Source organism: Lithobates pipiens, unplaced genomic scaffold (genome assembly GCF_037356315.1).
Source record: "Lithobates pipiens isolate NorthernLeopardFrog02 unplaced genomic scaffold, aLitPip1_a1.2 Scaffold_18, whole genome shotgun sequence".
Classification (NCBI taxonomy): Eukaryota; Metazoa; Chordata; class Amphibia; order Anura; family Ranidae; genus Lithobates; species Lithobates pipiens.
Window position 1 is genome coordinate 323,830,061 of NW_027507758.1, and position 23,587 is coordinate 323,853,647.

Here is a 23,587-nt window from a genome sequence, read left to right on the forward strand (position 1 = left end):
CAGAAGGCTGAAAATCTGTCATGGATGGGTCTTACAGCATGGCAGCGACCCAAAAATACTGCCAAGGCAACAAAGGAGTGGCTCAAGAAGTACCTTAAGGTCATGGAGTGGCCTAGCCACTCTCCAGACCTTAATCTTATAGAAATTTGAAGCCGGAGCTGAAACAGTTGTCAAGCACCAGCCAGGGGACCTTAAAGTGGATGTAAACCAGATTTATGAAATTTGAGCTAGGCACACATCTGCAGCATTTTGTTATCACTTCAAAGCACCAAGTCCTGCCCCATTCTTCTGTCATCAGATATACGCATTCACATGCTAAAAGCAGCCCGAATTGTGTTGGAGGATACCATCAATAGATTTGCACGTCCTGAACTATTTAACAGGGCTGAAAGTCTACCTATGAGGAGAGTGGGTGTGCCTTTCCCCAAATCAGCTGTTTTGGCTGTATGCCCAGGCTTCACCGCAGTGCTAACCAGTAAGATAACATGATGTGCACTTTTTAACAGATAGAGATGAATACAGCAAAGGTGTAAAACCTATGTAGGGAGAGCAGTTTCATCCCTGTGTACCATCTGAGGCTGTTCACTTTACTGGGTATATGAGTGTTTACATCCACTAAGGATTTAGAGAAGATCTGTTGGGCTGCTTTCACACCGAGGCGCTATAAAAAAAAAAAAAAAAAAAAATTATATTATATATTATATTATATTTAGCACCTGAATAGAGCCTCTCATGTGTGAAAGCCCAAGTGTATTTGAATAATTGACATCCATGGCCGACCACCCGCATATTCAGGCCTCCAGCTCCTTTTCAGACACCAGGGACCTGAATTACAGTGGTGGGGGTGTATTTTTGAAGCACCCGATTAACCATAAGCTCTAATAGACTTCAAAAAAGGTAAACTGTCCTTGCAGTTCACCCAGGTGTTTAAGCGGCAAATATTTTGCTGTTCTAACACTGAACCACCAATCAGGAAGTGCTGGTGTGCTACCCATCACCTGATTGGCAGAAACGACAGATGCTGTGATTGGAGGGGAGGAGATGCATGGAGAATACAGCTCACTGTTGTCACCCGCTGCCCCACTGAGATATGGTAAGTGAAAAAAATGTTCAGCACCAGCCGCCACTGCTTGCCAACAAGGGTTTCTCCACCAAAATCAGGTTTTGCTTGGGGATCAAATACTTACTTCACTCACTGCACTACACCAACTCCATTTATAACATTTGTATCATGTGTTTTCTGTATTTTTGGTCAATATTCTGTCTCCATCATTTAAAATACACCGATAAGAGACCCTTCATTTCTTTGTAAGTGGGCAAACCTACAAAATCTGCAGGGGGGGGGGGATCAAATATTTCCCCCACTGTACTTCCACCAACACCAGATTCTTAAAGCACTCACAAATTAGAACACCAAATACATCTGGTCTGTCAATCCAACAGGAAGTCAAATATGGTCTTTAAAAATACAAAAAAGCAGAATACATATACTTTATATAAAATATATTTTATTAAAAATTAAATTGCTATGATATACAGAGTCAGACTACACAGCTTTCTAAAACCCTAGGGTTCACATGTTAACAATCATGCAAATAAATAAAACACATTTTCTTGTCAACCATTTAAATAAAAAAAAATAAAGTGATAGTGAAGTAAATTATGTGAAATTGTCCTTGTGTACTTAAGTGCAAACCACCATTTTTTTTAGGTTGGGGGGGGGGGGGGGTGTATTTGTTCAATGGGGAAGGGGGAGGAGATCAAACAAAATTCACAAACAAAAAAAAAAACAAAAACACCACAACAGCCAAACATGAAACGCATGTGAAAGTCATAGTACATTTATACCACCCGTGTGAGTGAAAAAACAAACAAACTGTAAAATCATTGTACATGCAAATGCAATCAAACTTCAGTGAAATATGTGATAATGATGGTATGACTTAGTAGAGATCTATATATTCAGCTACATGTCCCTGGACCGGCAAACCCAGTCAACAGGCAAAACACTGGTTTGCTTTTAAGATTCAGTCTCCCAGTACCCTATATAGTCACATTTTCTCCCTGCCATGAGTAACTGAAATACCCGATAGTTACAGCTGGATGCCACTGATCCTTTACAAAAGGACCAGTGCCATCACTTAGCAGTGACAAATGTGCAAGCTCCCACTAGGGATCATACCCAACAGCCAAGCCAGGACTGGGCTTTAAAGTGACCGTGTTTGCTTTGCCCTCCATGGACAAAAACAGTTCATCCCAAAAGGTCCAGGTAAACTAAGGAACCATGAAAATAATTCTGCAATCAACACTTGACAGGTAAATGCAAAATTGCAGGTGTTCTCAAATCTAATAGTCAAGGACATGCACAGCAGAGGCAACTAGATAGTTAGATCATGTTCCCACAATAAATATTGTTCATAGTGATGGAAGGGGGGGGGGGGCTAAAAAAATAAGTAGGTACACACCAATCAGAAAGGTATAGATATGATCAGGAGAAATCAATCTGCTGTGCTTAATCAGTGAGCTTCTGTGAAGGTTTATGTGTCAGATAAGTGAGAAGAAAGATAGATGATCAGGAGCAGACTGGGGTAGATTTACTAGAACCGGAAAGTGCAAAATCTGGTGCAGCTCTGCATAGAAAGTCAGCTTGCAGGTTTTTTTGTCAAAGCTTAAAACAGGCCAACATTAGGAGATTGGCTACCATGCAGAGCTGCACCAGTTTTTAAGTAAAATCAACCGCAGTGTGCCTAGTGGAGTAGGTGGTGTTAACAGTAGGTCTGACAGTAGCTGTGACTTGGAACTTTGTAGATATAAATGCTGGCTATAGGTGCCCTATACATTTAGATCAATGGGACATATTGCAGATGTATATAGCCGAGTCCTAAAAAAATGCAAGACACTTTTTTCTTCTACGGATCCATGGTGTAGATGACACTGGTTTCTCTCTACATTCGAATAGTGTGGATACATCCTAAAAAAAAAAATTAAAAAAACATTTAAAGGAGACCATTTAACAGAACAGCAAGAGGTAAATGCAATGTGTTACAATTTTACCTTGAAGGGGGAAGAAGAACTTAATAGCCAGGAAGTTATTACATATGGCATTACAGGTTTTTATCATTTATAAAAAATAACCCTCAGGTCTCTGCAAACAATTACTTATTTATGGTGCTGCATTCTGGGGAGCTCTATTATGCAACGTCTACACCACTATTGTAGAGATTCCCATCTCCTGAAACCCATGCCAAGGTGCTGTTTAGTAACCACAGTGGAGGCGGGGGACTTGCTCAGCATTGGAGCCATTCACAGCACCTTACATTCTCAATGATTGCAAGGCTTTGCTTAGGTGAGGTAGAGATTGGGACATCACCTCCCCACTTTGCATTCATAAAACTACACAAGTAAATGCTATGAATAGTGCACATGCCAAGCAAGCAAACCCCATGTTACTATATAGCAGGGTTTCTCAATTCCAGTCCTCATAGCCCACTAACAGGTCATGTTTAGGCTTTCCATTATTTTGCACAGGTGATTTGATGAGTTTCACTGCCTTAGTAATTACCCCAGCTGTTTCATCTGAGGGAAATCCTGAAAACATGACCCGTTAGTGGGCCATGAGGACTGGAATTATGAAACACTGCTATATAGAAAGACAGCCACTAAGCACATTATCCAGAATAATGCAAGGTTCACTTTTAGGGTTTTAGTATTGGCATCTACAGTGGTTCCCCTTCTGCAGCCATCTCACAGGTATGGCATATGCATACTTAACCTAATATAGTTCAAGCTGGACCAATGTAACTGCAATAAAATCAATACCTGGAGTTCAGCTTTGAAGGGTTTGCAAAAAATGTAATGCGTCTCTTTAAACGATTTTGATATAAACAAGTTATTTGTGCTTGTACTCTTACTTGGTTGATCCTGCCACTTCACCTGGTTAAAAACTGACCATGCTACACATGGAAGCTGATCCGTTCTAGCATGGTCAGTTTGCTTCTCGTCATCCTGAGATGCAGGCAGGCTATGCAAGTACACAGCCCAGCTGTATCTTACATAATTAGTATGTAGCCATGCCCCTGCCCATCCTTACGTCAAAGCGGCTTTCCCAGAATGCAGGTTAACTTTATTGTGGACTTACAGGTGTGCTGGAATTTGTTTACCTTGAAAATGCCAATGCTCGCAAGCAAAGGCCATTTACAAAAGTGACAAGCCCATCGATGTGGACACTCCCACTCACAGGTCTGATATGCTGAGCTAGGAAAAGCCATCACATGACCTGCGTCTTCCAGGATACAAAAAAGTAAAATTTTTTGCAATTACACAGATTACTCAAAAGGTACATTTAGCTATTGGGATATCTATATCATAACATAGCTTTACAACTACTTTAAACGTCAATTGCCTAATAGAATGGATCCCTAGATGATCACTACAGATACACATGTTTAGTAGTGGTTACTATACCATGAGCATCAAATCATCGTAGCTGCAGAATTCTTCATGCGATGTGCTCCAGCTAAAATTGGGGGAAAAAATAAAAATAAAAATGTATAAAATCACTCTGTATAGGGTTTATGGCCTAAATTCTCAACAGTACATTTAATTCATGAAGACTCAAAATTAAAAGCCCAAACAGATAAATTACAGCTAAAGCCCATTTACTTAAAGTGCTTGTAAACCCCAGACATCAAATCTGAACAAAGCATAGCCCTCTAGTATGTACATGTCTCAATTAAGAGCACCAAGTATAATTTCTGTCTGCTGCTTTATTGCAACCATCAGCATGGATCACTTGTGACAATTTTCCCTGACACACCGAGAAAAATGGTGACACGGGAGGGAGCTCCAGCTGACCGACAGCCTCAGCTCAGTTCTGGTGTGCTGTGTGAGAACAGATAAGCTTTATAAATTCTGCATTTTGACTGGCAGTAGAGAAGAAGGCCACAGATAAACAGGTGCAGATTATGTAGGATTGGTTTAATCTCCATCACCTAAGGCCACTCAACGACTTTAACTGAAGCTTACAGAAGGCAGTTTTTTTTATGGTTAGCGGCCTTAACATGAACCTATGTTTTACCCCTGTCAGTATCAGGTTCACTTCATCATAGGCTTACAGTGCATGTAGGCATATGACTAGTGCCCATTCAGGTTGGTCATCTTTATGGCATTGTCATTTTGCAATGGCACTCAACACCCTGCTGCAGTTGTAGGCAACACCAGGGGCGGTTATGTTTTGTTTGCACTTGGAAGCCCAGTAAAACGTAATGCTTTAAAGAGGAAGTAAACCCTAATGGGTTTACTTCCTCTTTCATTCCCTGCAAAGGCAAAGCATAATGGACTACTATGCATCGCATAGTAGCCCATTATGTGTCACTTACCTGACACAGGAGCCAGCGATGTCACTGCTGTCCCCTGTAGTCCGGCGCATCCATCTTTTCGGTGGGGTCTCGCAGCTCAGCCACTGTCATTCGGGAGCCGACAGCGCGCATGGGAGCTGACACGCGTGGCAGCTCTGTTGTTGGAAATGCCGCGCTCAGTGCGCCTGCGCGCCACTATCTACGGCGCATGTGCCGTAGACAGTGGTGCCTGTCTTCGGGCAAATATCTCCTAAACCGTATAGGTTTAGGAGATATTTCTTGGACCTACAGGTAAGCCTTAATCTAGGCTTACCTGTAGGTCAAAGTGGTTTGTAAGGGTTTACAACCACTTTAACCACTTCAGCTCCGGACCAATAAATACCTTAAGGACCAGAGGTCTTTTTGCAATTTCGCACTGCGCTGCTTTAACTGGTAATTGCGCGGTCATGCAATATTGCACCCAAACGAAATTTGCGTCCTTTTCTTCCCACAAATAGAGCTTTCTTTTGATGGCATTTGATTGCCTCTGCGATTTTTTTTTTGCGATATAAATGGAAAAAGAGCGAAAATTTTGAAAAAGATTCTTTGTTATAAGAAAAATCGAATAAACTAAATTTTAGTCACACATTGAGGGCAAAATTTATTCAGCCACATGTCTTTAGTAAAAAAAATGTCAATAAGCGTATATTTTTTGGTTTGCGCAAAAGTTATAGCGTCTACAAACTAGAGTACATTTTCTGGAATTTACACAGCTTTTAATTTATGACTGCCGATCTCATTTCTTGAGGTGCTAAAATGGCAGGGCAGTACAAATCTCCCCCAAATGACCCCATTTTGGAAAGTAGACACCCCAAGGAAATTGCTGATGGGTATGTTGAGCCCATTGAATATTTATTTTTTTTGTCCTAAGGGATTGAATAATGACAAAAAAAAAAAAAAAAAATTTTTTTTTACAAAAAGTTGTCACTAAATGATATATTGCTCACACATGCCATGGTTATATGTGGAATTGCACCCCAAAATATATTCCGCTACTTCTCCCGAGTATGGGGATACCACATGTGTGGGACTTTTTGGGAGTCTAGTCGCGCACGGCACCCCGAAAACCAATCACCACCTTCAAGATTTCTAAGGGTGCAAATTTTTGATTTAACTCCTCACTACCTATCAGTTTCGAAGGCCATAAAATGCCAAAATAGCACAAAACCCCCCCAAATGACCCCATTTTGGAAAGTAGACACCCCAAGCTATTTACTGAGAGGCATGTTGAGTCCATGGAATATTTTATATTTTGCCAAAAGTTGCGGGAATATTAAACTTTTTTTTTTTGCACAAAGTTGTCACTAAATGATATATTGCTCACACATGCTATGGGCAGAAGTCAAATTACACCCCAAAATAAATTCTGCTGCTTCTCCCGAGTACGGGGATACCACATGTGGGGGACTTTTTGGGAGCCTAGCCACGTACGGGACCCCGAAAACCAAGCACTGCCTTCCGGATTTGAATATAAAATGCTACCAAAAAACCTGTTAGCGATGGCAGGGATCAGGCCTGACTCTGCGATCGCTGCAGTTATGTGTTTAGTGTTTTGTAAGTGACAGTGATCGATCGATACTGCACTTGGGTGGGCTGGGCAGAGGGGCAAAACGCAGGTGCCAGCAGGTATTTGGGCTGATCCCGCTAACAATGCGTTTTTTTGGAACCCAAAACTGCTGGGGACGCTAGTATAGATCTGATCAGATCAGATATTGATCTGTTCAGATTCTATACCACTACGGGAGGTGTATGCTTTGCGTGTGGGTGTTAGCGGTACTGGCACTAACCTAGCGCTGCCTGGGGCGACGCAGACCCTGACCCTAAAACCTAATTGATATCACCCGCCGGGTGATCGGGGGTTAAACCTTTATTGGGTAATAAATGGTGGGTGCCCTGATGCTATAAAAAACAAACTAACCAGAGTCACCCGTAACACTTATACGGTGATCAGTGGTGAAAGGGTTAACTAGGAGCAATCAGGGGGTTCAAATTTTTATTAGGTAGTATATGGGGGTCCCTGGCGCTATATAAAAACCTGACGGGGAACCTAAATAACTAACTGGCTAACCAGCGTCACCAGTGACACTTATACTGTGATCGCTGGTGAAAGGGGGTGAAAGGGTTAACTAGCAGCAATCAGGGGGTTAAAACCATTATTGGGTAGTATATCGGGGTACCTAGCGCTATAAAAACCTGGCGGTGAACCTAAAAAAATAACTAGCTACCTAGCGACTGTAGCGACACTAATGCAGCGATCAGAAAAACGATCGCTTAGTGACACTGGCAAAAGGGGGTGAAAGGGTTAACTAGCGGCAATCAGGGGGTTAAACCCATTATTGGGTAGTATATCGGGGTACCTAGCGATATAAAAACCTGGCGGTGAACCTAAAAAAATAACTAGCTACCTAGCGACACATGCAGCGATCAGAAAAATGATCGCTTAGTGACACTGGCAAAAGGGGGTGAAAGGGTTAACTCTAGGGGCAATCAGGGGGTTAAATCTTTATTGGGGGGGTGATAGGGGGCTACCCTGGACCTAACACTAACTGTCCTGACAGTTTTTACTGTCACAACTCACACTGAATGCATTGATCAGTAAAGAAATGATCAATGCAATCAGTGACACTGTGACTGGGGGGGGGGGGGGGGGGAGGGGGATCGGGGGGCGATCGGGGGGGGTTTGTGTGCCTGTGTGTACCTACATGTCAGTGTAGTGTTGGTGCACACTTACTTTTACTCTTCTCCTCGTAGTCCGGTCAAAAAGACCGCCCCGAGGAGAATGACATAACTTCCTCCTTCCTGTGTAAACAATACACAGGGGAGGAAGCTTCTCATTGGCCAGGAGCGATCCAGAGGGGGTGGCCGAAAACCAACGGCCATCCCCTCATCACGGAGCACTCCTGGACCGAATCAGACCGCCGTAACCAGCGGGAGGGGGTCCGATCGGACCCCCCACCCGCTGGAAGGCAATCACGTAGATGTACGTGATTGTGCCTGCCTGTGCCATTGTGCTGACGTACATTGGCAATACGGCGGTCCTGAAGTGGTTAAGGTGGCATCAAACCCAGAAGCAAATTATATTGCAGTTTTCCAATTCTTACACGTGATGGCAGCATTAGTTTTCTTTAGGTTCTTGAGTCAACAGAAAAAAAAAAAAAAAAAAAAAGCACTCCTACAAAATCAGATAAAGTAGAACTGTAGGCAAAACTCTAATTTTGGATAGAACAAGGGGAGAATTATATCCAGTCAGATTTTTCTTCACCACTGTCTCCCATTGCAGAGATTGGCCTTCATTTTCTGTCCCATAGAAAAGCAGGAAGAACAAATTAAAGGAATCCCCTGGTGATCCCCATTGGAAGATTTCTACTTTTCTGGGAACTCCCCAAAATTTGGGACTTTTTTTTTCAATGAAAGTAAAAAGGGCTGTCATTAATTGCTTGTGCGAGCTGGACTTTGGCTTCAATTTGTTATTCTAAATATGCTAGTATGTAAAAACAGACAATCTTGTAAAATTACCAATACAAAACAGCACACAAGGCCAGTGGAAAGGCAACACAATCAATGGTATAAAGTCAGATTAGCACAATGCTCGTGGGGCGATCTGGGCTGACTCTAGGGCAGTGGCCATCAACCCTGTCCTCAGAGCCCACTAACAGGCTAGGTTTTATGTATTACCTTGGGGAGATGCAGATTAGAATACTACAATCACTGAGCAGCAAATGCTATCACCTGTGATGCATTTCAGTTATCTTGCAAACCTGGCCTGTTAGTGGGTCCTGAGGACAGGTTTGCCTCATCAGCTCCTCACCAAAAGATAGGGATATGCTCATGAAACATGCAACAGATGAGTGTCAGAATGTAACTACATTTTTAGTGTCCGCTTACATAAAAAGTAGCCTATAAACTGCTCCGAGGTCGGTGCAGCATGCACAGTGACTGCTCTGGGTAAACTGGCAGCAGCTGCAAGGCAAAGAGGACCTGCTCATGGCAGATGATCAGTGGCGTCTCGTCTACAAAAGGAGATAATCAAAATCTGCAAGTACACCCCTCTTTCCCAGATTGAGGCAGGTCATTTTTCCATATAAAAATATAACTAAAACTGTAAAAACCAATAAAGGGCAAAAAAAAAAAAAAAAAAAAACTCCATTCCACAACATTTAATGCATGGGGCTCAGCCACAATTGAAATACAACAGTTTTCTCCTAACTCCCAAATGTCCCTTATGCCCAGTTTAAAGCAGAATGGTTTGACAAAGACATGCTAATGCAGTGAAAACATACAAAGATTGGCAAGCTGCAGTATCACATTTTTGTTTCTGGGTTTTAATGTCCAAAATTGTTATGGCACTTAAAGTACACATCAACCCAAGAACAATTTATTGCAGCTTAATCAGGCCTTGTGAGGGCTACATTATTGCATTTGCCTTCTCCCTTCAGGCTTTCACCTGGTAATCCTGCCAGTAACAGCACTCTGTTTTAGGGTGACATTCCAACACTGTTCTGCATCTTTGGAGCAGCAGCATTGTCACTTTAGCTAGGTGTTAGGACTACTGGGTACTCCCTTTCCCATAACAATAGGGGGCAGGTTTTCTGTAGTCCAAAAGGATTTTGGAACAATGCCAGCAGAAGAAAAAAAAAACAATTTTTTTTTTTTTTTTTTTTTTTTTTATCAGCTAACAAAACTATGTGCATCTGCCTTTTCTACTGCATCTCAATGGGCCACTGTACATGACAGCAGCAAGTCTTGGGAATGGCATTAAGCAGGCTTTTCCATGTGGTATATTTATAGCTACAGTTCCTTGAAAAAGTATTTATACCTTTTGAACTTTTCCACTTATGTTACACCCAAAAACAAATTTTATTGGGATTTTATGTGATGGACCAATACAAAGTGGAATGAAAGATTGATAAATGTTTTTAAAATTTACAAATATCTGAAAAGTGTGGCGTAGGAGAATCTGTCCATAGGACAGTCATGCACTCCACAAATCTGGCCTTTATGGAAGAGTGGCAAGAAGAAAGCCATAAGAAGTCCCATTTGCAGTTTGAGAAGCCATGTAGGGGACACCATAAACATGTGGAAGAATGTGCTCTGGTCAGGTGAGAAATCAAACTTTTTGGCCTAAAAGCAAAATGCCATGTGTGGCAGAAAACACTAGGAGAAAACCCCAAAAGGTTTCTGCACTGTGGCAAAAAATGGCTGCTGACACAAACAATTGGTATACACAACTACTTTCCCCTCTGGTACTTAGAGCAGGAGGAGGAGTTGGCTCCAAGACAGCAGCAATACTGCAATGATCTATTGCTGGATTGGCTTGTATATCCCTCACTGGATGACACATTTAGCCAATACATGCATGCTGCTGTAATGGCAGCCATCTTTTCTGGTGAGTATCCATTTCACTGGGATGTGGTGGCTGCCTTCTGAGCACTTTATTTAAAAACCACTTGCTCACTTCAGCTGGTGGATTTTTTGCAGTTTCTCATTGGACTTCCTTATGGGTCTTCATTGTCTGACTGGACTGTTTAATTGTTTTTGCCTTTTATCACAAAAGACTTATTTTATTATGCTTCTCACTTGCACTGTTTTTTCACTTGTACTTTATTTTCAATAGTTTTAGCGCTACACATTTTGTTTTTATAAAACACACTGCATATCACCCTGGAAACACTATCCCCACCGTGAAACATGGTGGTAACAGCATCATGTGGAGATGCTTTTCTTCAGCATGGATAGGAAAGCTGGTCAGAGTTGATGGGAAGATGCATGGAGCCAAATACAGGGCAATTTTAGATGAAAACCTGTCTGCAAGAGACTGGGGCAGAGGTTCACCTTCCAGCAGGACAATGATCCTAAACATACAGCCAGAACTACAATGGAATGTTTTAGAGCAAAGCATATCCACGTGTTAGAATGGCCCAGTCAAAGGCCAGCCCTAAAGCCAATTGAGAACACACAGAAAGCACTGCAGAAAGGCTCAAAAGCAACATGCATAGATGTAAATTGAGCTTTGCGCTGTTTTTTTTGTACATTTCTATTGGTATAAAATAGGTTCTAAATTTGTAATCATGTCATAAATAAATCACCATACTCACCCATTTTCAGGCACACAACTTAATTCGTGGTTTGATTCATGGAGATCATAACTGTCCCAGAAGATACTTGGTGTAGCATCCATTCCATCTACATAGCTCAGTAAATCATACAAGGAGATGTCTGCATCACCATCATCCAGGGTCCGTATGGTTTCATTTCCAAGCACACAGCTATTTTTCTTGTTTGAAACATGGAGATCATAACTGTCCCAGACAATACTAGGTGTAATATCAATTTCTTGTACACAATTCAGTAAATCATACACGATTTCTGTATCACAATGGTCCTGTATGACAACATGTGAAATTAAATCTGCAGGAACCAAGAAATAGAAGATCTGTTGTGTAACCTGTGGCTCAGTATTAATTGTTGGTTCATTCTCTGCAGCTGTGCATGACAAGGTATTCCCATCTAAATTCGCTAATGTGTCTGAGCTGGGGAAAAAACAAAAAAACCGGAGTTAGACTTACCGGTAACTCTTTCTAGGAGTCTTCCAGGACAGCTTTTGAGATATAGGGCTCCTCCCTCCGGGACAGGAAACACGTCAAGCCAATTAAATAAAAGGTGTGGTCCTCCAGGCCCTCAGTTTTCCTCCAAGAACCGCCGGGAGGCTCTGAAAGACATAACCCACTAACAATCATGTTAATACACATCCTCACCACTTAGTCCAACTTAAACAACTTTGGGTGGGAAGCCAGGCTGTCCTGGAAGACTCCTAGAAAAAGAGTTACCGGTAAGTCAAACTCCGGTTTTCTCATATCGTCTTCCAGGACAGCCTTTGAGATAAGCAAGGAGCTCACCTTGTCAGGACGGGACCACTGCCTGGAGGACCTTATGTCCAAAAGTCTGCTCTTTATCAGACCATAAATCCAGACGGTAATGTCTTGCAAACGTTGAGTAGCTGGACCACGTTGCCGCTTTGCAGATCTCCTCCGGAGAGGCTCCAGCCCTCTCTGCCCACGATGCGGAAACCACCCTTGTAGAGTGTGCCTTAACTAAGGGTGCCTGCTTCCCCTCTAACTCATAGGCTTTAACTATCGCCATTCGTATCCACCTGGCGATAGACGCTTTGGACGCCTTGCAACCCTTGCGGGCGCCCGAAAAATTAACAAAAAGTGAGTCTGACTTCCTGAAGACCCTAGTGGCTTCTAGAAAAATTAATAGACTTCTCCTGACGTCTAACAAACTTAAAGATCTCACCTCGTCCTCGTCTGAGGTTGAGAAAAAGGTTGGCAAAATAATATCCTGTGTCCTATGAAAAGTGGACACCACTTTAGGAAGAAAACTAGGGTCAGTCTTAAGTACTACCCTGTCCTCTAAGATTAACAGAAATGGCTCTGAACGAGAGCGCCTGCAGATCACTGACCCTTCTAGCTGACGTGATCGCTATCAAAAACACAGTCTTTAGTACCATCCACTTAAGTGATGCTCCCTCTAATGGTTCAAATGGATCTTGGGTCAAAGCCCAAAGAACCAAGGCCAAATCCCAAGTAGGACAGGTCTTCATTCTCACAGGCCTGGATCTAGATAAAGCCTTGAAGAAGTTCCTGACAAATGGATTCTGCTGAAGGGAGGACTGAAGGAAACACTTAAGGCCGCCACTTGTACCTTTAGAGTGCTGATAGGCCCAGCTCTACCCCTGCTTGTAGAAAGTCTAGGACTGCCGGGACCCCAGGACTTGCAATTCCCTGTTCTCGTAACCAGGAATTAAACCCCTTTCCTACCTTGGCGTAAATTGCCCTAGTAACTGGTTTACGGCATTCTAACAAGGTCTTAATCACGCTTTCTGAGAAACCCTGTGATCTTAAGATCTGTTCCTCAGATACCAGGCCGCAAGCTTGAGCCTCTGAGGACACAGGATTGGCCCCTGGGAAAGTAAGTCCTCCCTGACTGGTAGAAACAGCGGAGGATGAACAGCCAATCTCTTTATGCTGGCAAACCAGGGTCTCCTTGGCCAAAAAGGAGCCACTAAAATGAGGTCCGTAGCTTCCGATCAGAACTTCTGCAGGACCTCCGCCACCATCCTTACAGGTGGAAAGGCATAACACAGGCCGAACGTCCATGGATTGGCAAGGGCGTCCATCCCCCTGGCCTGATCCTGTGGGTGAACCGAAAAAAATTGTGTCACCTTCCTGTTGCCTTCTGTTGCAAATAGGTCTATTTCTGGCCTTCCCCAGCATGACACAATCTCCTCGAACACTTCCTTGTTGAGGGACCACTCGTCCTGACCCAACTTCTGGCGACTGAGAAAGTCGGCCAGCAAATTCTGAGTTCCCTTTAGGTGAATGGCTGATATTGAGGACAAGTTCTTCTCTGCCGAGCAGAAGATTCTGTCCGCAATTACCTGCAGCGTGGGGCTTCTGGTTCCCCCTTGCTTGTTCAGGTAGGCTACTGTTGCCACATTGTCTGAGCGAACTTGCAGGTCCCTGCCCTGTAACTGGGACTGGAAGGTTTCTATAGCCTTCCAAACTGCCAGAAGCTCCTTCTGGTTTGAGGAACGACCTGTCTCTAGGTTCGACCAGGTACCTTGGGCTAAGATTCCCTCTAGGTGGGCACCCCAACCCAGTGCACTGGCATCGGTCGTGACCACCACCGTAGCTTGTGGGGACCAGGGAAGACCCCTGTCTAGGTTCACCTGGGCCCACCACCACCACAGAGACCTCCTGACTGCCGAGGATAGGGGCATAACCTGATCCAGGCTCTGCTGCCTGCCATCCCAATAACGGAGCATGAGTCTCTGTAAAGGACGCTGATGATGCCTTGCCCAGGCCACTGCTGGAAAGCATGATGTCATCAAACTCAGGACTCTCATAACCTCCCTGATCTGGGCTTCCCGACCAGATTGAAGCTGGGCTACCGCCTGTTCTAGCTTGCAGATCTTCTCCGTCGGAAGAAATACCCTCATTTCCACCGAAGAAATCCTGTATCCTAAATACAGGACCTCCTGTGAGGGGGTCAGCTGGGATTTTTCCTGGTTTATCAGCCACCCCAGTGAGCGTAGGAAAACCAGGGCCTCCTGTACATCCCTCTGCAGCTGTTGGGCCGACTGGGCTATGAACAGTAGATCGTCCAGATATGGGATCACTGTTATAGCCTTGAGCCTTAACGGGGCTAGCGCCTCTGCCAGGACCTTTGTAAAGATCCTTGGTGAGGATGAAAGCCCGAAGGGGAGAGCTTGAAACTGGAGGTGTAACACACCCGTGTTCAACCTCACCGCCAACCTGAGGAATCTGAGATTCCCAATGAATCGGGATATGCAAATATGCATCCCTGAGATCCACGGTGGCCATGTGACACCCCTGAAACAGGAACCTGGTTACCGAGAAGATTGACTCCATCCGGAACCACTTGTATTTTATGAATCTGTTTAGGGGGTGGAGATTCAGTATTAACCTGAACTTTCCTGATGGTTTCTTTACCACGAATACGTGGCAGTAAACCCCCAAGCCTCGTTCCTCCTGAGGCACCTGCACCAGTACTTCTTGGTCCACCAGATCCCCCAGAAGAAGGCCCAAAGCCTCTGCCTTCTCTTGGTCCCTTGGTAACCTTGTTACTTGAAAATTTGGGAGGGGAACTGAACCAAACTCCAACCTGTAGTCGTTCCTTATTACGTCTCGAATGAATGGACTTTCGGCTGAAGCATCCCATTGTGGGAGGAACTTCCCCAGTCTTCCTCCCACCGGGACGCAGGAGTCACTGGTTTTTAGGGGAGGGTTGAGGAGGATTGAATAAGATTCCTCCTCTGCCCCTTCCCTTGTGACCCGTCCGATTCTTTTTGGGGCGAACCTCCCTTTCCTGCAGGTTCTGCTGTCTAGGGCCTCGAAAAAGGCGTTTCCCCTCAGGTCTCTTTCCTTTCTGGGAAAGCTTTCTTCCTATCCTGCGTGCGCTCTAACGCCTCTTGCAGGCCGGGCCCGAACAAATGGTCCCCTGAAAATGGTAATCCGCATAACTTCAATTTTGAAGCTGCGTCCCCTGACCAGGTTTTAAGCCAAACGGCCCTTCTGGCAGCGTTTACTAGTGCTGCAGATCTAGCAGCCAATTTGACTGATTCTGCAGAGGCATCGGCCAAAAACCCCACCGCCTTGAACAGTAGCGGAAAAGATTTCAACAACTGTTGCCTAGAAGTACCCGCAGAAATATGCGATTGTAACTGTGTAAGCCAACACTCTAAGTTTCTGGCCACACAGGTAGCTGCTAAGGCTGGTTTTAGCCCAATGGAAGAGGCATCCCAGGCTCTCTTAAGCAGTACATCTCCCCTCTTATCCATAGGGTCCTTGAGTGAACCCATATCAAAGGCCAAATCTGTCTTAGAGACTTTAGCCAAGGGAGCATCTAATTTAGGAACCTTGTTCCAGGGATGCACCGCATCCGTCTCAAAAGGGAACCTCCTTCTAAGGCTACCTGAAAAAAAATGGCCTTTTTTCCGGTTGTTCCCACTCCAGCAGAATCGCCTCAACTAGCGATTTATGGAAGGGGAATACCCTGTCTTTCAGCACACTAGACCCTTGATACATCATGTCGTGTTTTGAAAGCTGGACCTGTTCTTCCCTGATCTCCAAAGTGTCATAAATAGCCTTGAGGAGGTCACCCACATCATCCAAAGACAGCTTGTATCTGGCTGATCTAATGGCCTCTTCCTCCCCCTCAGATTCCGAAGTAGACTGTCCTAGAGGAGGCTAATGACCTAGGTAACCTCTCCCTATCCACCTCCTCCTCCTGACTTGGTTCGGATAAGGAAGGCATACTCACGGCCCTGGGTAAAGAGACAGAGGGACCCTGCATCCTATCCATCATATTTTTAAACGATTGGAAGGTGGATGCAATCTCATCCTTTACGGATGTCAACACATTGTGACAAGCTGCCACCGAGTCCTTTCACCAGGCTACTGACACACTCCGGGCAAAGCGGCTTCTCCCAACCGGTGCCTAACTTAGCCCCGCACACAGCACATTTCCTTCTGGGCAAAGGTATCTGGGCTCTGTCCTGTTTAACCTAAAAACAAAGAAAAACAGGGTCCCATTAACATACCACCCCTGACCACACCACTGTGCTTCTAGGGTCTGCCTAGGAAGTGCCCCCCTTCACCAGCAGGTTCTCCACCCCGGGAAGGTACTACGGGTCAGAGTGACCCCTCCACCCCCCAGTGTAAGTCCTGGTCTGCCCTCACCAAGCTTACCTGAGAGGTACTGGAGCCTGTTGAACCGGAGTCCACCTGCACAACTGCACTCTCCATGGTTCCTGTGTCTCACTCAGTCTCTGAGCCTTCACACCGCCGCGCCCAAAGGACTGGAACAGGCCCTGCGGCGCCCCCTGATGACGCGAATCCGGCGGAAGTGCGTCTCTCCCACTTCTGTACGCCAGAACGCAAAACTCCACCCAGACGCCGTGCGTTCCTTACGAACGTACCGCTCACAGTACCCAGACACCGGTCGGTGGAACGAACGTCTCCCGCCGCCATCCGACAGGTACGAGCGGTTAGCGTTACCGAGGGGGAGATTGCCACGCATCGGGGTCCCGTTCTCTCCGAACGTTTTAAATGGCAGCGGGGACTGAAAGCTACCCTCTCCTCCCTTCGAACGGACCGAGGGGTGCTAAGGGTTAGGTCCACCAAGGTGCTCCCCCAGGCCAACCCCTAAGAAGGAGCTCCCCTTACCAGTTCCATACGTGCACCTTCCCGTCCGGCAGGAAACAAAAACTGTGGAGGGCCTGGAGGACCACACCTTTTATTTAATTGGCTTGACGTGTTTCCTGTCCCGGAGGGAGGAGCCCTATATCTCAAAGGCTGTCCTGGAAGACGATATGAGAAAATAAAGTTATACAAAATACAGGAAAAACAAGACATTTAATACTTTCCAAAATGTTGACCTAAAGCAAAATTTGTTTTAAGCGTCCCTTCCATGCACGGCACGTATTTGTCATGCAGCAGACAAAACCAAGTAGTCTAAAGTGTTCAGTTTCTTTTCCTCCATACAAACCACAAGTGATGCTTAACCCAGAACAATGCCCTAGGACTAGCAAGTCATCTAGCAAAACGTGTCACTCATAGGGCCTGGGAAGAGACCACATGGGTCCGCCACAGCTCCCACTAACACTGGTACTTGGTGGTCTGTTCCCTTCTCCTTGTAAGTGGGGACACTCATTACTGAGCATTAGCAACCTTCATATGCCATGTACTGTACAAAAAAGAAACCCACTACAATCATGACCCTCTTTTCTTTCCCAGTATACACCATATTTTTATATTACAGTTCTGGCAAAAAAAATAATTGCCCCTACTCCCAGTACAGATCTTCCCCCTCCATGAGCTACTCACTGGAGGTGCCATATACTGGTTGGGTCATGTGACCTTAGGAAAAGGCAGTGCTTCTCAGCTCTAGTTTGTGCTATGTACACTTGGGGAGAAGGGGGTTTGAACCCTCCTATCCCCCAATTTATCTATGCTCCTGGGCGATTTATCCTGATTGGAGGGTCATTCAGGTGAATGACATTTTACAAGCAGATTATACTGACATGTTTCCTAAAGTTTTATGCAGGCATACCTTTCTGTTGATAAAGCTGTGTCAGTGATTTGGGGACATTGTAAGTGGGCATCTGGTAGTGTAGAATAGTAATCAAAGTTTTCCTAGAAAGAATAGCACAATTACAATTTCATAAAGCTACATTGTATTTACAATGTAAATTTCATTGTTTTCAGATTGCACTTGCAGTACAGTGAACAAATCCCTAAAGTCGTTTGTTTGCTGAAGCTAGTCTGAAACCCATCTATGCAACCAGATCACTTGCTACATTCCAAGCGGATTCTGGTCAAAATGGAGAGTTATTCTGCTTTCACAAAGTAGCCCTCTTACCTCCTGTCTCTTTAAAAATTATAATTTAAAGTGGTTAAGGCTGAAGGTTCTTTTACCTCAATACATTCTCTGTGCAGCTGCACCCACCCCCTGCCCCCCACTTCTACTTACCCGAGTCTGATCTTGAAGTAGCGATGTGCCCGAGAGCAGTGGCTCTGCTCACCCCCATAGGCACAGACATAGCAGGAGCCATTGGCTTACACTGCTGTCAATCACAGCCAGTGGTTGGGGGGGGGGGGGGGGGGGGTCAGGGGGAGGGCATGGGTCAAGCCTTGCTCTGTTAAGTCTATGGACACAGCCTTCACTTCAGGTCTCCTGCCAGCAGGGGCGGACTGACAACTAATGGGGCCCCTAGCAATCAAGAGATTATGGGGCCACAGTATACACACACACACACAGAAACATGTCTGTACACAGACAGTTTACATACAGTCCCTGGTTTTACTAAGGCTAGCAAACCTGATGGGGCCCCCTAGTGGCCCGGGGCCCTCTGCCAGTGCCCGAGTGGCCAAATGGTCAGTCCGCCCCTGCCTGCCAGCACTCAAGTTAATTTTTTATTTTATTTTTATTGCATGGATTTTCCTGGAAGGTTAGTCTGTCCTCCGACTGACCGGGGGCAGGTACAGATTGACCTCAGGAGTGGGTGGGCAGGGCTACTGGGAAAAAAACAAAAAACAACCCACAGGGCCCCATACAGGCCAAAAGTGACTGAGGACATAGATTTATCAGCTGCACAGATGAAAGAATAGGAAGTGCTGAGTCTTCCTGCTCATTCATAAATTGAAGCATATGAAACCATTTACCATGCTTCAGCAATAAATGGACACAGGTGCGATTGGTACCGATTGCTCACCGTTTATTCAGGAAGGGCCAGTAAATGTCTCACCTGCTCTCCATCCTGAAATAAACCTGTGTGCCTGTAGCAGCTGCTGGTGGGAGAGGAGGAAAGCCAGCAGCACTGTGGGGGAAGAAGGAGCAAATGGGGGGGCCTGGACAGCAGATGGAAGGGGCACATGTTCTAGGACCAATCCCCCTGCAGTGCAGCTGGAGGGGGAAGAGGAGGAGAAGCTGCTAGTTCTGCAGAGGAAGGCAGAAGAGGCAGAAGAGGCTTGGTGTCTGCAATAAGACAATACAGCCAGTCATACTGCTCAGCAGGTGCCCAGCCCACCCCCCCCCCCCCCTTTTTAAACTGATGGGGCCTGGGCCCAGTACAGAAGGACTAGCTGCACTGCCTTAGCAGCCCTGGGGAGGATTATTCTAGGGGAAAGACTGACCTGGGAAGGGATTATACTAGGATTATGTATGCGTTTGCAGCATGCACACATACAATGATATTGCACACAAACAAAAACCACACTGCATACTGACACACAAAGGAATTTTCCACTGGTATCAAGTCAGCCGAGTGATTAAGCTACCTGTGATCTTGTAACAAACTCCTCCTGAAAGTGTTTCCTGGCTATAATGCTGATCCAGTGGCTTCAGAACTTGAGCCACTTACCTAGAACACACAATCTTATCAGGCATAGACTTGCTTGTGGCATGCTCTGGGTGACTATGTACTGTTTGCCCTTTACTAATAGGCATCATAATCACTACATATTGGTTAATAAAATACTCTAAAGCAAATCTAAAGATGGCAATTTTAAAATCCACAACTTACCCAATAATAGCTTTGATTTGGTGTAACAAAAGAGGGAGAGTTCATACAACCAAAGAGCTCAACTGCAGTGTTCAACAAAACACACTGTCAAAAGGAAAACAAATAAAAATGAGGCCTTTTTTATACACACTGTCACATACAGTATAAAAAGGCAAGAAATTGTGCTGCCCTGTCCATTTGCAAGTGGCTGTGCTTAACACAATTTGGTTACAGATCAGTCCTCCGCCCCGTTAGCTGGGTCAGAAACCCTGATTGTAAAAACTGATGGGAGGGGAGTTTAGGAAATAATGACAGAACTGAGCCACATGCCCTCATACATGTAGGGGCTGCTGCTGTACCTCACCCAAACCAGAACCAGAGACTATTAGGCATGTAGTCCTATAGTATAATAGTTTAACGGCAGCTGCTATTAGCTTCAAGTGTGTACAGTATATGAATTCTGGTAACAGGTGTACATCCTATTTTCTCCAAGTGCCAGATAGGTCTGTGCTACTGTATTGTGTATGGTCATCTTTAAGTATTAGCAGGTGTACCGGTTTATTACAAGACTGTTTATATGCAACTCCTGTCATTTTATTAACCCTATCCCTTCTAGTCTGGTATTCTATAGCTAGTTTTAACTCGGGGGCTCAATAACCAGCACAGCCTAGAGACAGATTAGCCAGGTTAGCCATCTGATGGCCAATTGATAGAGGACAGATTGCATGGCAGATTAGAATCTACTAGTGACTAAGACTCAGAGTAGATAGGATGATTCCCAAGTTCCATTGGGACACCAGTGTTTGCTGGAAAGAACCTGTGTTCCAGGCTGGTTGGAGGTTCTTCCCATGCTGATCTTGTCTTCAGTATCATGACATACACCATATCATGATCATCCTCAGGGGCCCTGCAACATTCATCTGGGATATACCCATATATACCCAGGTATAATGTATGTGCACAATTCCACCAGGACTTTTGTCAAGCCCTTTGTTAACACCTGTTTGTGCATTAAATATACATACTACCATTATTGATCTTCACATATAAAGCAATTATTTCCATATTGATCTGCATCTATATGGTTATATGCAGGGCCAGCTTTGACATTAGACACTGGGCAAACATTTTCTTTGGTTGACAGAGGTTACAGCATATTGTTACCACTCAGGAAGAGGAATTATGATGTCATCACGAACAGGGCTCCCTCCATTTAGGAGAGAGACTAATCTCTCCAGTGCAGGGCCCCCTCAAATTGTAGAGTGACAATAGAATGGCAAGCCCCTGGGCTAGTAAATCAGTGCAGGAACACTGCTCCTTCCAGCAGTTTATGGGTTAAGGTACCTGCCAAGTGTGTGCTCTGTATGTGAAATGGAGGGGAGGGGAAATAGACTTGGCGCTATACCATTCATAATGATTATAATTTACATAAAATTTCCAGCATGCTGGTAAGTAATAAAAATAAATTCAAGATTTAAGAAGTATCCGAGTAACAGTAGTGATCTCTCTGTGTGATACCAGATGGTAGTCTATACTGAGAGAAATAGAAATATATATATATATATATATATATATATATATATTTATATTTCTATTTCTCTCAGTATAGACTACCATCTGGTATCACACAGAGAGATCACTACTGTTACTCGGATACTTCTTAAATCTTGAATTTATTTTTATTACTTACCAGCATGCTGGAAATTTTATGTAAATTATAATCATCTTGAATGGTATAGCGCCAAGTCTATTCCCCCCCCCCCCCCCCCCCCATTTCATTTTACTGTTTCACCCACATCGGGCTGAAATTTAAATAGAGGCTGCTCTTACCAGACCTATATCTAATAGTTCCATAGCGCGACCTATCCCTCCTGCTCTTACTTGTGCTCTGTATGTGGTCTCACCTAAGCCGACTCATTTGAGACCAGTCGGGCTCACCACTCCACAACAGGCAGGTGCCAGTCAGCTGTGTGTGGCCACAGGGCACTTGCTGTGCAGGGAACGGAGGACAGATTACACCACCATGACAGGGCTGCAGCCAGGACTAGAAGAGCAGTATCAAGAAATGCAGCCATCTGGTGCCTGCCCAATGCTCCCAGTGTCCTTTGGTGGAGGTGCCGATTTCTTACAGACAGTTGTAAAAATAGATTTTTACAAACTGCACTTAAAATTTACTGGTGGCAACCCTAGGCAGCGGTTTTGGGCCCAGGGAAGTTGCCTCACATTAAAGACAGCCCTGCTTATATGCTGGTTGCAGTAGTGCCTCTGCTCCCAATTACTTTGATTATATTATTGGATAATTTCCCAGAAAGGGAATCGGAGGCCCTGACAACATTATCAAATACATGCTTCCATTTGGCAAATGTTCTGGCTCTTATGCATCTACAGATTTAGTACAATATCCATATTAGGGAAGGCCATTTGTAATACAAACCACATCACTCCTTATTTCTGAATGGAGAGAACATACCCACACACCTCTGATTAGAGCAGTGGTTCTCCCAAACTTCCAGCCAGCTTCAGATTCTGTAAGCTCCTACAGCACCTCCCTACTCCCATAGACTGCAGTACCCACCAGCCTCCATAGTGCACTCTAGTCCCCCCCATGAAGACCCCACCCTCCAAAAGTTCAGTGACCCCCATCCTCCACAGTTGCCCCTTGCTCCCTCATCCCTCTATAGGGCCACCAAGTCTACGGCAGAGTCACTTAACCCAACACTTTTAATGGGAAAGTAGATTTTTTTTTTTAAACGGGACATGGAAGGCTTTGGGAGATTTTGCGGTGTCTTGGTCTTAAGATTGAGAACCACTAGAGTAGAGAACACCTTTAATATGCAAACATAACGCAAGGGGTTTAGTGTTTGAAATTTTACCTTTAAGAGCTTGTTTGAGGACAAACGCCTGCCAAGTTTGTTTATCATTTTCCTTATACAGTCCATGGTTTCCTAGGAGCAAAAATGCTGTATCAGAATTCTATTAACATTTTGTGAACATGCAAACAGTTTAAAAGAAATCTGCTGACTGCATTCTTGCACTGGAGCTGTAACTCAAAGTATTGCAGCCATTGGATCAGTAGGACACCAACTAGCACTTGTAAAAGAGGTCACCAGAAGCAACCCACTTATTAGCAATATAGGACTAAGCTACATTTTCAATTTCAACATGTAACCTCTTGCTAGCAGTTCTCATTAAGCTGCAACTTCAGTTTTTTTTTTGTTTTTTTGGAACATACTCAAGCAACACAAATTACTAGTAGTTAAATAATTAGGTGTAGCAACTGATAGCTAAACAAAATGAGCAAATGGTTTCCTAAACAGTAAATCTGGATACACACTATACAACTTTTGATGTTCCATTTCCTTTAGATTTATCTTCAGCTATGTGGTAGAAGGGTCCGCCTGATTACATGCAAATTGAAAGCATTTAGCTTTGACCTCATATAGTTTTTGAGGGACTCAAGAAACAAAATAATCTCAAATGTCCAGATGCTCCAATCATGTGCAACTGGTTACAAGATCCTACTGACTTAATAGAGAGCAAGTCATTCAAACTGTCTTAAAAATATTAAATTAGAAGTTTTTTTGTGCTCCTCACCACCACCTTC

The 23,587-nt window shown here is 44.5% G+C and overlaps 1 protein-coding gene across 1 annotated transcript; it reads right to left on the reverse strand.

Moving 5' to 3' along the window:
* Window positions 1-1,490: 1,490 nt before the first annotated feature.
* LOC143990153 (uncharacterized) lies at window positions 1,491-23,587 on the reverse strand. The gene is made up of 7 exons (XM_077490304.1): window positions 23,578-23,587; window positions 22,857-22,928; window positions 20,005-20,088; window positions 18,033-18,115; window positions 11,492-11,926; window positions 4,465-4,516; window positions 1,491-2,971 (listed from the first exon to the last, which is right to left on the reverse strand). Exons 2-7 carry the CDS (start codon window positions 22,920-22,922, stop codon window positions 2,882-2,884), a joined length of 810 nt encoding a protein of 269 aa, XP_077346430.1. The 5' UTR covers window positions 22,923-22,928; window positions 23,578-23,587; the 3' UTR covers window positions 1,491-2,881.